General features: G+C 44.9%; 1 protein-coding gene across 2 annotated transcripts in view; it reads left to right on the plus strand.

Annotated features, from left to right (window-relative positions):
* Positions 1-9,731, plus strand: part of Brinp2 (BMP/retinoic acid inducible neural specific 2) — a 104,272-nt gene extending 94,541 nt beyond the window's left edge. For both annotated transcript variants that reach the window (XM_050135416.1, XM_050135417.1), the window contains 4 exons: positions 648-753; positions 4,551-4,787; positions 5,683-5,905; positions 7,539-9,731. In XM_050135416.1, the coding sequence (XP_049991373.1) occupies positions 648-753; positions 4,551-4,787; positions 5,683-5,905; positions 7,539-8,655 (1,683 nt within the window). In that variant the 3' untranslated portion in view covers positions 8,656-9,731. The remainder of the gene's footprint in view (positions 1-647; positions 754-4,550; positions 4,788-5,682; positions 5,906-7,538) is intronic.
* Positions 9,732-15,144: the final 5,413 nt, after the last annotated feature.

Raw genomic sequence — 15,144 nt, forward strand, 5'->3', positions numbered from 1 at the left:
GCTCCCCATTTTTCATCTTATACTTTAAACATCAGGGAAAACTGATGGGCCAACTTTATAATATTTTAAAATACGGTGTTTGGAATACTACGTGGTTGTAAGAGTTTATGTATATTTAATATACTTACTGAAATATGCAGTAATCCCATAGCTGATTTTCTCTAAGGACATCTCCGTGCTGAAGTGGACTTAAATGTTTAATACTAATAATAATACTCATAACCATTCATATTTCTCTTGCGCTTTTCATCTTCGGGATCCCCAAAACCTGTGGGCACCCCATCAAGTGGATGTAACTGGCTCACTCACAGGCTAAGAGGAACCACCTCTGGCACCTTGCCTCCTTCAAGCTGGCAGACACCAACTTGAAGGGCTCACTCCACACCCCACTTCCTGGCTACACATCTTGTTGGCTCCCCTCTCAAAGGCCCTAGTGACCACATGCGACTTTTTATCACCGGCCACATAGAAACAATGTTCACTGACTCAGGACATGGAAACAAAGTCACTCTGCATTCCTAGGGTAGACAAATGCAGTTTCTTTGGTCAGGGGTAGGACATCCAGAGTCTCCACATGGATGGCTCAAAGGAAAGGGCAAAGAGAAACCTTTGTTTTCTGAGTCCATATCTTGTCCCTTCTTCTTTAGGTCACCGAGACCAGGACTGGTCCACTGGGCTGCAGCAACTATGACAACCTGGATTCAGTCAGCTCTGTCCTGGTTCAGAGTCCAGAGAACAAAGTGCAGTTACTGGGTAAGCAGCCACATGGTGGCTTCACACTGCTAAGGCCTGGTGGAAAGGCTGGATCCCTGACAAGAAAGGAAAGATCTGATTTTCTCATTTGAGTAGGTCATGGTCTGGAATAGGTATGTCCAGCTCTTGGCCTCTTATTTTGAGTACTGAAATAAGGACTTACATTTTACCAAATGAGCAAAATAACTTTATTCAAAGCAAATCAATAGCACTGATCAGAAATACACTATCAGAATTGGTAGCAGGCTTCATATGTGAAGGTACTCAAGGACCCACATTAGTGTATGGGCCTTCCTTTAGGAGGAGCTGGTTACTAGGGGCATGGTTTGAATGGTTATCTACTTAGATACACAGATTAAATCCCATAACCATTTTTTTCTATTGTGCATGTTCCTTCCCATAACACATGTGATTTTTATCAAATGTGCATCCAATTATGCATAGGCAAAGGATAGTAAGTAATGGATTCTCCCCAAACATTCACTTAGGTACACAGTTTTACCTTATTACACACATGCTCAAAACCACTCTAGGCCACATGGTTTCCCCAGCTTCATACCTGGGCATAGTGGAGTACAATTGAATAGGATGCAACTTTGATGGCTGTGAAGAGGAAGAAAACATACTCCATTATTCACTGTAGGGTGTGTGTGCAGTTGCAGGTGGGGGTTCTAGGTTGCGGACAGTTGCTAGGTGTGTTGCTATATATCTGCTAGGTGCAGATAAAAGACCTAGGCTGCCAATTGAATTTTGAATAGAAATGAGTACACAGTTCCTAACAAGTAGAGTCTGGGTCATTAAGTTTATGCCTATCTGCCTCGGCTAAGTCCTCCTTAAGACAAGAAACTTCACAAATCTTAGGACTTGCATGCAGCAACTTTCCATCAGTATTGGGGGGGGGGCGTGAGGAACATCAGAGGACTGGCCCCACTCCCATGATCCATTGCTCCTGCCACTTAATATCTAAATAACTTCCAATGTGTTCCTTTTCAAAACCTGTTCTATTATCCTGTAGAGATCGAACACACAACCTTGTAAACTAGTCCAGTGATGCTTTTGGTTATGGAAGGCACACTAAGGAACCAGTGGCCTTTGCATAGTAATTATGGCTTCACTAATAAGGCTCCCTCTAGGTCAAACTTTGGGTCCACTGGTCTGTAACCACAACAGAGGAGTGGCTTGCTTTCCATTGTCTTTGCTTTTTCCGTGAGAACTGAGAACCTTGAAGCCAGAAGCAGCATTTAAGAAGAATGAACAGGAACATTTGGACTGGATACAGCAAGGGCAAAGTGGAGAGAGAAAAAGCAAATACCACTGTTGTAGGCCCAAAGAATGGGGGAGAAGTAGAGACGTCTAATTCCACCTGTTTCTCAGATGTTTTAAGAGAAGAGCTATGCAAATGGATTCAGCAGAAGAAGACTTTGTTTTTCCTAATCACTAACTGAATTGGCCTCTGTTTAAGATATTACAATCCCAGCCACACAAAATCAATGGCCCTCACCCAGAAGTTACGATTACAAATCTGAAGCAATCTGAGCCAGAGACAACCAATATTGCTTTAGGAATTAACAAACATACAATAAGAGGAGTGAAACACCTAATAATATATACCCAATACAATTAATATCTCTCTTCTCCTGTTCCTGTACAAGCTGGATTTGTGTCTGGAAATTAGTGGTGAGTGAAGTTCAAAATGCCTGGTGGTTCATTTGGAATAGTTTGTGCTGTTCAATTTTAGAGCCCATCACTCACACAGATGTTGCTCAGGGCGCTTACTTTACAGCCATGGGAAGTGTTCTGGTGAAGAGGCGGGAGGCAGTGGGGAGGTGGAAGGAGACTACCGGAAGAGGCTGAGTGTTGAAAGCAAGCATGTGGATGGCGTGTGTGTGCTGAGTGGGGACTGTCGAGGGCCATGTGGGCACAGAATCAGGAAAGGGACATCTAGTAGCCAGAAAGAGTAGGAGGTGGGCCTTAAGTGAGAACAGAAAATATCCGAGCTGCTGACAACTTCAAGGTACAGTGTGAGGTCCTCTGAGGCTGGGACGCACACTGTGAGTGATTTTCTGCCAGGAACAAAGTCATGGATGTGGAAATCAAAAGCATGTGTTTGAGGAAATGGCTCCTCATATCTGGGGGTCCTTCTATACCTCATTCTCCTGGAAGAAAGTCTAACAATATCCCTATTGGAAGAGTCTCCTGAAGATCTGACCTACACTAAATCCATCCTTAATCCATAACTATCTTTCCTTCACCCTTTGCAAGCTTCCAACAGTCACCTTACCTGTGGCTTGAAGCCAGTGTGTGGCTGGGCCTGATGGCCTGGTGGCCTGATAAATCTCGAGGCACAGTCTACCCTCCTTCATTTATATTTTCTTAACTGTTAAATTAGTTGGGAAGTGATGGTACAGGCCTTTAATCCCAGCACTCAGGAGGTCGAAGCAGGTGGATCGCTGTGAGTTCGAAGTCAGCCTGAACTGCAGAGCCAGTTCTAGGACAGTCAGGGCTACGACAGAGAAACCCTGTGTCCAAAAAGCAGAAACAAAACAACAAAAACAGAAAGAAAAAAAAAACAAACAACAACAAAAAGCAAGAGTTAAATTATACTGAGCAGGCAGCCATAGCCAAGTATGCAGTATCACCCGGTGAAACAAGGGTTGTGGTTGATACTAGGGCTGCGGCTTGAGTGGGTCACAGTAGCCTTTTGGCTTTTAGTTTCTCATTTCAAAAAATCCTCAAAATGAAATTAGGCATGGTGACACACACTGATAATCCCAGCCCTTGGCGGGGCAGAGACAGGAGGATCAGAATCCACCATTAACAGAACAAGGAATGTGAGCCCAGATTGTTTTAGGGGACAAAATAAAACAACAGCAACAACACCTCTAGGATAGAGATGACCATGAAAGCCACTACCAACTATATATAGAAAGTAATCGGTTTAGTACCTGGCCACTGTATACCTATAGTAACTACCAACTATATATAGAAAGTAATCGGCTTAGTACCTGGCCGCTGTATACCTATAGTAACTACCAACTATATATAGAAAGTAATAGGCTTAGAACCTGGCCACTGTATACCTATAGTAACTACCAACTATATATAGAAAGTAATAGGCTTAGAACCTGGCCACTGTATACCTATAGTAACTACCAACTATATATAGAAAGTAATAGGCTTAGAACCTGGCCACTGTATACCTATAGTAACTACCAACTATATATAGAAAGTAATGGGCTTAGGACCTGGCCACTGTATACCTATAGTAACTATCCCTATCTCCTAACCAGAACGTTCTCAGCTATCCAGACTGGACTGGGAGGCCCAGGAGTGTTAGCATTTAGTAATGTCTGAGCATGTCTACTGCCAGCATTGGGGAAACTCTAAGAAGAATGGCTATGAGAGGCAGAGCAAGCTCCTCAAGCCTTGCTTTCTCCCCCAGGAGGGCCTTAAGCTCTTATTTTATCTGAAACATCTTCCCGTTTCTCTCCTAGAAATGCTGATGAGCAGCCACTAAGCTGTTCTTAGGATATGCACGCTCTCAATTTGGCTGACGTGAGGAGTTTGGCTAAGCCTTGGGCTTTGATGTTCCTCATCTGCATACTCAGATCCTCCCCCATCTGTCATAGGGGTAGAAAAGCCCTCTCTCCTAACCAGCTCAGCAGGATCCGACCCTGGGGTGACCAGTCTCAGGCCCAGTCAGCAAAACCCCTGTTTGGATGCCCATAGCCTTGGGTGTGAGAAACTGAGTCCCCGCTGGTTCTGCTCAGTGATGCCTTGATTCACGCTTTCCCCAGGCCTGCAGGTGCTGCTTCCTGAACACCTGCGTGAGCGGTTTGTGGCGGCAGCACTTAGCTACATCACTTGCAGCTCTGAGGGTGAACTTGTCTGCAGGGAGAATGACTGCTGGTGCAAGTGCAGCCCCACTTTCCCAGAATGCAACTGTCCTGATGCTGACATCCAGTCCATGGAAGACAGCCTGCTGCAGATTCAAGACTCCTGGGCCACCCACAACAGGCAGTTTGAAGAGTCAGGTAAGCAAGACAACTAGCTCAGAATTGTTCCCCACTGAAGACTAGAGGCTTCCAGGGCCCAGGACACGAGGAATCTGACGTGGATCCCAACTAAAGATGTTTGTAAACGTCCGAGGAAAGAATAATGATGTGGTCACCAAGAGTCTTAAGTGGTGTGTTGTTCTTCATGCAAATAATCACAGTGCCTAACTTAGATGCGTGTGTAAAGACCTTAATAAGCTAAGATAAATATCATTGAGAGTACAAATAAATACTATTGTCTGTCCTTCTGGCTACTGATTTCATGGTGTCTAACACAATGCTTGCACCTGATAAATATTTGCTGAAGATATGAAGTCTATAAAATGGTCTAGTTGGTACCCAGTGGAAATCAGACCAACTGTTGTTTCTTGCTGACATAACTAATTATCAATGTCAACTTAATACCCAGGGGGCCTGCGGGGATAGTTTTGCTTCTTGCCCCATTACTGACCCACTTTCTTGCTTTGGTTTAACTGTCCGGTTCCTCGATGCTATAACACCCTCGTCTTTAAAAGAGTGATAGCAGTAGGTCGATGCAAGGAGCTATTTAAAAAAACATCAAGTTCCAGTCCCCAGCCTGATACTTTGGGCTAGCAGTAGTAGGATGCATTCTACAATACAACTTTCGCTTTTATGAGATTCTACAGGGGAATAAGTGAGAGTGTCATAGACCTCTGTCAGGGGGGGAGCTACATTTTATGATATGTTAATTAATTTTCAATAACGTCATATGTAATTTTAAAAGCTAGTACAGTGAGTGTGAGGCCTGTTTCTTATGCAGCGACTCTGCGGGGCCCTGGGACTAAGGAACCAGCCATTTGTGTTCCCAAGACTTCCCATAGCTTCTGCTCAGATCTTGTATTTTTGCCCACAGAAGAATTCCAGGCCCTGCTGAAGAGGCTGCCCAGTGACAGGTTCCTGAACTCCACAGCCATCTCTCAGTACTGGGTCATGGACACTAACGTCCAGCACCGCTACCAACAGCTGGGAGCCAGCCTGAAAGTCCTGTTAAAGAAGATGCATCGGATCGTCCGCCGCCTCTTCAATCTCTGCAAGCGCTGCCATAGGCAGCCCCGTTTCCGCCTGCCCAAGGAGAGGTGAGTACCCGGGCTTCAGATCCAGAGCACAGCACCTCCTTCCAGAGCTGCCGAAGCCAAGAAGGATGCTGTGGTCAACATGGAAGAACAGAATGTGGTGACACATTCAGCCATTCTGGTTCTGCGATCTTGGCCTCCCTCCTTTGTCATAGTCAGTCATCCATTGTGTCTGAAGAAGTTAAGGGAGCCTGTGTAACTTTTATGTAAATGATAGTAGACTCAAATACTATTCTAGTAACACCCCAATTCTCACTTAGTCTTTTCCAGTTTTGTGATTCTTCTAGTGGAGGGAAAGGGTTGAGTTCAAGCCCATATACCAACTGCAAATAATGAGAAATAAATACCCTAGATTGTTCCAAACAAGTGGCTCTCATCACTTGTCTGAGTCATAGGTGGGAAGAAGCTGAGGCCTGGACTCTCCCAATGGGACTAGAAGAGTATACTGTGATAGGAATCCACTTACTTATTCACTCATTCATACATGCCTTCATTAAAAATGTAGTTAACCTATATTCCATGCCCTGCTATTTAGCTATAGAGGACACGGGTGACAAGGAAAGATTTAGCAAACATGTAGAGACATAAAAAATTTAAAATCCTGACTTATTAGCCACTGAAACTAATGAAAGTAGAACACCAATCAAAAGGACATAAATTAAAAAGAGAACAAAAACATAAAAAATAAAGACATAGTTCCCAAGAGGCAGAGGCTGGAGAGGAAAACCTCCTAAGAAGTCTTGGACAGCTTATGCAGGAAACGATAGGAATGCCTGGCATATGTAGTGAGAAAGGACTCTGGTCAGTGTAGCTACTGTCGCAAAGGCCCAGCCATGTCACTAATTGAGCCTCAGGGAAGGCAGGAAGCAGGAGTGGAGAAGACAGACTGGCAGGAGTTAGTAAAATGGTTTGTTTTTGTTTTGTTTTTTTAGCAACTAATTTTTTGATGCCCCTCATGAACAAGAAACAAGCTTGCTCTATGAGAATGTGTTTGTGGAAAGCACAGAACCCCTGTTCTCGTTGCACTTCCAGGGAAGCCAGCTATATACAAGGGCTCAATAAACCAATAGTAATTTTATACAGTTAGTTGCCGCGGGTGAAACCAGAACACAGTGATGAGACAGTGACTGGAGTCATCCTTTGAAGGAGACACTGGAAAGAACCGATTTGAGGAGGTAGTTAAAAGTTGAAATCCAAAGTTTAAGTAATCCACAAAAAAAAAAAAAAAATTCAAGTCTTCCTGTAAGAAGGCTAAAACAGAAAAGAAGGAGAAACCTTCAGTTGGGCATGAACTTGGCAAGACCGTAAACTGTTAAAGATCTATGCTATAGAGAAAACTAAAAGCATAGATTTGATTCAAGACACTGAAAAGCCTCCAGTTTTGAAAGAAATTAGCCTGGCTGTTTCCAGGACGAGCCTGATGTCAAATCTTCCTGGCTGGTCCGCTAGACAGAGTTCCAGGATTAACTGAGTTGGTGGAGCTCCAGGGTCCTCACCACTCAGGGAACCTGTTGCTGTGATCTTTCCCTTGCCCCTGCCCTCTCCACTCCATCTGTTAGTCGGTGTCCTGATACTCTTAGGGAGGACAGGGGTGCAGTGTCCTTTGCCTCGGACTTCTTTGTTTTATCTCTTCAAGGTCCCTGTCTTTCTGGTGGAACCGAATCCAATCCCTTCTCTACTGTGGAGAAAGCACCCTCCCCGGGACCTTCCTGGAACAGAGCCACAGCTGCACCTGTCCTTATGACCAATCTTCCTGCCAGGGCCCCATCCCATGTGCCTTGGGTGAAGGGTCTGCATGTGCCCACTGTGCTTCAGACAATAGTACTCGTTGCGGGAGCTGTAACCCTGGCTATGTGCTGGCCCAGGGACTGTGCCGTCCCGAGGTAGCTGAGTCCCTGGAGAACTTCCTGGGACTGGAGACAGACCTGCAGGACTTAGAGCTGAAGTACCTGCTACAGAAGCGAGACAGCCGCATTGAGGTCCACTCCATCTTTATCAGCAACGACATGCGCCTGGGCAGCTGGTTTGACCCTTCCTGGAGGAAGCGGATGCTGCTGACTCTGAAGAGCAACAAGTACAAGCCCGGGCTTGTGCACGTCATGTTAGCCTTGTCCTTGCAGATCTGCCTCACTAAGAACAGCACCCTGGAGCCTGTCATGGCCATCTACGTCAACCCCTTCGGGGGCAGCCACTCTGAGAGCTGGTTCATGCCTGTCAACGAGGGCAACTTTCCTGACTGGGAAAGGACTAACGTGGATGCAGCTGCCCAGTGCCAAAACTGGACAATCACGTTGGGGAACAGGTGGAAGACTTTCTTTGAGACAGTCCATGTTTACCTAAGGAGCCGAATCAAGTCCCTGGATGACAGCTCCAACGAGACAATCTACTATGAACCCCTGGAGATGACGGATCCCTCCAAGAACTTGGGCTACATGAAAATCAACACCTTGCAGGTCTTTGGCTACAGCCTGCCCTTTGATCCAGATGCTATCCGAGACCTAATTCTCCAGCTAGATTACCCATATACGCAAGGTTCCCAGGACTCCGCCCTCTTACAACTCATTGAGCTCAGAGACCGGGTCAATCAACTCTCTCCGCCTGGCAAAGTCCGACTGGACCTTTTCTCCTGCTTGCTCCGGCATAGGCTCAAGCTGGCCAACAACGAGGTGGGCAGGATCCAATCCTCCCTGAGAGCTTTCAATTCCAAGCTGCCAAACCCTGTTGAGTATGAGACAGGCAAACTCTGTAGCTAATGGGGGAACTATCCCAGCACTGGCCAGAGAGTTGATCCACACATTCAGGGTGCAAAGATAATCCGAGCCCTCACCTCAGTGCCAACAGGGTGCTTCCATGGGACTTTCAGCACCTGGGAGATGGGAGCTCAAGGCTTGGACTGAAGCAGGCTAGAGACAATGAAACAGCCACCGCACACGTGCACAAGTGCATACAACACCCCTTTCCCCGCTCCCACTCACAAAGAGGCCACAGCTCAGCAGCCTCGGGTCTGTAAAGTTGGTGCTCTCTAAAACGAATGCATTTGAAGAAGAGCCAAGGAAGAGATAAAAAGAACCAGCTAAACTATGAAAGAAACGAAGTGAAAATGCTTCAAGGTGATTTTTGTCATCCAGGACAGCAAGAGGGGACAAGAGTGGGAGGGGCGGGAGAGCTCCCGTCTGTGGGGTCACTTTTGTATTCTTTTTAACCAGATTTCTTAAAATGTTGTTGCTCTGTGACTCCCTGCATCAGTTCTTACTTTTTGTACACGGCCTCCCTGCACCCCGGGGGGCCATGGGCTGATGGCTTTCCGTGCCACTTCCTCAGAAAGAGAGTGCAGTGCTGCGGCAGAGGAGCCAACACTAAGGGCAGGCCACAGCCTCCTTGCTCACTCCCTCACTTCTTCCTCCTGCCAGCCCCCTCACTTTCTTGCCCACCCACCCCCAGTTTCACAGTTTTGACTTGTTCCAAGAGCCCCTCACAGTTCATCCAGAGCCCTCTTCCCACAGCACCTGTCAGTCCAAGGAAGCAGTTTTGTCAAGTTAGAGATGATGTATATGGAAATGTTCTTTTTTAAAAAACAACAAAACAAAAAATATTTATTTTGTGATTGTTTTTCTTGTCAACCTGCTCCAGTCATATGAACCTCTGAGTAAAATTTTACTTGACTTACTGCATTTTAAAGACCCTTTTTAGTGGGAAAATGAGTGAGAAAAGAGAAACATAGTTCCATGGATTGACTGAATGTTTATCAGTATTATCATCATCATCCTGTGTCTGAGAGGAGGATCCACGGATGATGTACATTGATGTGGGAGGCTGACTGATTAGTGTATATATGTGTTAATTTGTGCCTGTGTTAACTCAGGTATGAAATGTGTGTGTGTGTGTGAGAGAGAGAGAGAGAGAGAGAGAGAGAGAGAGAGAGAGAGAGAGAGAGAGGGAGAGAGAGAGAGGGGGGGGGTGGAGAGGGAGGGAAAAACATGAAATATAAACAGAGCAGAACTTCCTTAGAGAGTCAGCACAGGTCCTGGCACCAGGATATCCATGTCAGAGGATTGACAGTTTCTACTCAGAAGCATCTGCAGTCCCGGAACCTGCTGAGAGAGACTCTGTTGTCACTGTTCTAGGGGCAGCAGGAGACTCTCCCATGTTCTATGTATTATATGGTCTGGGATCATTCTTTAAGGAAATTGACAAAGATACAAATGTGATATTCGTCTTCTCCATTCTGTCTGCCATTTCCCCACCTACACGTACCAGACAGACAACACATGCATCTCAGCTTAGCCTCCTTACAACAGCAAGGGACCACCTCATAGCATATTATGCAGACAACCACTTCTCTGTCCACATGGTTTATGTTCTAAGTGCAATGTGTAAGTATGACAGCTTTAATTTTATTCAGAGCAAATCACAGAGATACTAAATATCTCAGTCTGTAGCTGTGGTACATCTTAGTGGAAAACGAGAGGAGACGCAACAATAAAATGGTCCCATCTACCCAAGAGTCTTGTATGCCCATTTTTGCGTATAGGAGAATTTGATGTTTCCTTTAATCAATGACAACAGCAACAACAAATCCATGGCAGGTAAGTGGCCTGAGTCACAACCTCCCTGAAGGCTTTAAACCCAGAGTGCTGGGAGGATTGAGGGTGTAAACAGCTATAGGCGAGCTAGTCCTAGTTCAAACCGTTGCTTGCTAAGTGGGGTTTATACCAGGCTTCTCAGCTGTGGGAAACAGAACAAGCAGATGACATCTCTGTCAATGGGAGTGCTGAGAAGTACCAGAGGAGGGGACGCTTGGGGAGAAGAGGGTTGCAAATGTCAGGAAGACTTTGATATATGCCTAAGATGGGCTTTATGCGAGGTGTAAGGCAGGCAGTGGAGTCTGCTTTTAGCACTCGAAATGATCCTGTCTCCATGCTGGAGGAGTGGGTGGACAGAAACTTCCACTCATAAATTACGGGCACACTTTTTATGTGGCAAATTGTCAGCCGCTGTGCATAGCAAAACTCAGAGTAGGAAGAGGGAAATTGGGAATCTACTGTACATAATGTTAGCAGTGTGGAGCCCTGGCAGCGGAACATGATTGCCTCCATAGGAAGTGAGTGAGCACACAGAGACTGACCCCTTGGGTCAATCCCACCAGTGTGCAGGGGGCAAAGAAACCTCAGCCCTGGGTCCCTGAATCAGAGATCAAAATGGGCTACAGTGTTGGCAGAAGGGATGTTCTTATTTGAGAGAGGAAGGACGTCTAGGATATTCTTATTTGAGAGATGAACCTCTAGGAAGTCTGATAGTGTGAGATGCTGTGGTTTTAGGAACGTAGTTATCTATTCCAGAGAGTTCGTTCCTTGTCTGCCGAAAGTTTTATCTGTGAGAGTGAGTGTACCGAATGCATTAGTGCTCCTTTGACTTCAGGTGTGAGAAACAATAATTGAAGTCTGGAAGAACATTAAATATGGCAGTAGATATTTTAATACTTTGCCTAATCTTTTGTTTGGAGACTGTGATAAAGTACCATGGAGTGCCTAGTGAAGAAGAGCTTGGGTTAAAGCAGCAGACCAAAATGTTTGCTCCCAGAATCCAGAAAGAACTAAGAAAGGGACATACTTAGTGGGTAGGCCAGGGCCCTTAAGAGCAGTGGTTCTCAATCTGTGGGTATTGACCCCTTTGTGAGGGGTCACACATCAAATGTACCTGCATATCAGATACTTACATTATGATGCATAGTGGTAGCAGAGTTACAGTTATGAAATAGCAATGAAATAATTTCATGGTTGGGGGTCATCACACCACAAGGAGCCATATTACTTGGTCATAACATTCAGAAGGTTGAGAACCACTGCTTACGAGGAAGCTTTAAAGGGTTGACGCTTAGTTAAGTATAGAGATTTTCATAACACTGGGCTGTGAAATTCATTAACGAAGGAATGCCCATGTTGAAGTTTTCACCTGTAAATTCTATGATTAACCGAACATGTGAGCCACCTATTCTCAGACACATTTGCAAATAAAGAATTGTCATTAATTAGTACTGGGTTGTCAATGCTGGTGAACTCGTTGTGGAATTAAAGCTAAACCATAATTCAACTACTACCATGCACTGGATAATAAGTCAGGAATTCAAGTCTTAATTGTAACCTCAAAGAACTAATACATCAAATGCTAATCTTCCCTAATGCTTGAGACTAATACCTCTAATACTAAATAATATATCTAATACCTGCTGCTAATAATATAATACTGTACTCCATAAATGTACTCAGTGATGAACTGCCTAAAACAGAAATGAACTCACAATCCTGGGTATCACATATCACTCAGATCCTGTCCTTGGCTTCCTTTCAAAAGTATGAAAACAGTGGTTCATGATAGGCAGAGCTGCCTTGCGAGCAGACAGAATATTCTGCCTACATGATGTTCTGCCCTAAAGTCTGTAATTTCATCAGGTAGGTTTGTCCTGAATTTTAAGAGAAGTCTTCTTTTGTCATTATGCTCTGCATGGAAGCTAAAATATCCCTTGGGAGAAGTAAGTCCTACAAATTAGGCAATGGAAAGATAGAGGACTGTACTCCTGGAATGGGGAGCTTTGTAGAGGACTGCCAGCCTAATATATTCATTACTGACATGAAAAGGAAGAGGCTAAGGGGACTGGAGAAAGTAAAGAGCTTGCCTAGTTTGTATCTGTCAGCAGAGCTAGACACAGCTGTCTCATCTGTCCCTCCTTGGCTTCTCTCTGCCAGTAAATGGCATCTAAGTCTTAGGGGTGAGCAAGGCCCAGTTCAGGACTTGGGTGTGTGGAAACAGACAAAGGAAACGATATTCTAAAAAGACCAGTAAGAGATGGTAGTACCTCAGTGGCATTCCCTGTTTTTGGTCCTAAGAATAAATAACAGAAGTTTATTCCTAGGAAACATTAAACATGGAGTAGACATGTGTCCATGAAGGACATAGACAGAGCAATGGTCTTGCTCATCTCCTGATGGCCATATCAGATCACTGTGTGTAATCACATTATCTTGCCCCTGGTTTCTTGATAGTTATATTTTCTGTAAACTATCTAAAACAGTTTTTTAACTTGTATTCTTCTCTCATACATTGCATCCTGACAGTAGTTTCCCCTCCATCCACTCCTCCCAGCACTCCCACCTTCCCCAAATGAATTTATTCTCTGTTTCCCTTTAAATAAAAAAGAGCAGACCTCCTAGGAATATCCACCAAAACTGGCCTAACAAGATACAATAAGACTGGGAGCAAACCCTCATATCATGGCTGTACATGGCAACCCAATAGGAGGAAAAGGGTCCCAGGTGCCAGCAAAAGAGTCAGAGACACCCCCATTCCCATCTTTGGGAGTCCTATAAGAACCCAAAGCTCCACAACCACAAAGTATATGCAGAGGATCTAGTTCAAAGTCATACACAGTCTGTGTTTGTTGCTTCAGTTTCTGTGAGCCCCAATGAGTATTGATTATCAATTATAGATTTTTGACTATCACTAAAGTCTTCTGGGGTCTGCACAAAATCTTTCTTTTGAATGATAGAAGCATTGGTAGCCACTAGCTTACGAAAGCCTTGAACTGTCAGTGTGGACTGGATTTGGGCAGTAGCCAAGAAGAGCAATAAAGTGATACCCTAGTGCAGGCTATCTTTAATACAAAAAGTAAGCACCAAGTGGTTTTGGTGTTTAACCAAAGACACCAGGAGAGCCTACACTCCTGGAAAGGTTCTATTCTCTTTAGATGACCATTACACTTGAGAAAGAAGAAAGATGGGCTGGAAAGATATGGTTGTCTGTTGGGACAACATGTACTACCTTCTGACTTTTCATTGTGGTTCTACCTCCAGTCAGTCCTGTGATTAAGCTAAGATATTTTTTTTTACATCTGTGGCATTCAGCTTGCTCCCTCATGGAAGAGGGGGTTGGATTTTCCACACAGATTCTGAGGGTTCTTCTAAGTTATCTTTTGCCAGTGGGAAGAACAGTGAGCACAGCAGACTCCGTAGCCTCTGAGTCAAGCCAATCTTCATTTGTATCTTGGACCCACGTTTACAATCTGAATGACCTTCATTTTCATCTTATGGCTACAGCCCAACTGCATCGCATCTACTTTCTTTACCTGAACATTTATCTCCTGACTTAGTTAGGGTTTTTATTGCTCTGAAGAGACATCATGACCACAGCAACTCTTCTAAAGAAAGCACTTAATTGGGGTGGCTTGCTTACAGTTCCAGAGTTTCTGTCCATTACCATCATTGTGGGGAGCATGGCGGCAGGCAGACAGACATGGTGCTGGCTCCGTTTTGGCTTACAGGGAACATGAAGTGAACTGACTCACTGGGTGGTATCCTGAGCATAGGAAACCTCAAAGCCCGCCCCTCACACTGGCACACTTCCTCTGACAAGGCCACATCCCTTAATAGTGCCACTCCCTTTAGGGGCCATCTTCTTTCAAATAACCACATCTCCCAATATTGTTTTGCTCTACACTCTTTAAATTTCAGAAGACACATCCCCCCAAATCACCAGAACTCAATGTCAACCACAGTGTCTAGTCTATGCATCACGGACAGGTCCTCTCTATGTTAATTACCAGGTTGTCAAGACCCTACAGAACATGTCTATAAGGTTGTACATGTGATGGAGGACACTCAACAAGAGTGGGTCACTCTCCAGTAGAAGTGTGTGGAGTATTGTGACAACACAGAAAAATTAAAAACTACCTCCTTAAAGAAACACTCACAAAATAGTTGCTACTCTTCTAACAACTATGGGAGCAGTGGCCCAGGTCACCAGATATTTCTCCTGATCCCTTTTTAGAGGTAGAAAACAGAAAGCACAGTAGAGAGCACCTCTGCAGGCGCCACATGGGTACACTACCATTCACCAAGGACCACTTAAGTCATTTTCACAGGAGCACCCTCAAGGGTGTAGTGGTGTGAGCCAGGCGGTGGTGGCACAATCCCAGTACCTGGGAAGCAGAGGCAGGTGGATCTTAGTGAGTTCAAGGCCAGCCTAGTCTACACAGCAAGTTCCAGGACAGCCAGACTCTTACACAGAGAAACCTTGTCTTGAAAAACAAACAAAAGGACAAAAGCAAAGAGAGCAGTGGTGTGAAACTGACTCTTCTTGCTCTTTACTTCCCCCCAAAATCCTGATTCACAGGGCGTGGGCCCGGACTCTGCATTTCTAACAAACTTCCAGGGTGAGGTTGCTGCTGCTTCTCCAGGAATCACACTCCC

This window comes from Alexandromys fortis, unplaced genomic scaffold (assembly GCF_014885135.2).
Source record: "Alexandromys fortis isolate MF-2015 unplaced genomic scaffold, M_Fortis_MF-2015_v1.1 scaffold_21, whole genome shotgun sequence".
Taxonomy (NCBI): domain Eukaryota; kingdom Metazoa; phylum Chordata; class Mammalia; order Rodentia; family Cricetidae; genus Alexandromys; species Alexandromys fortis.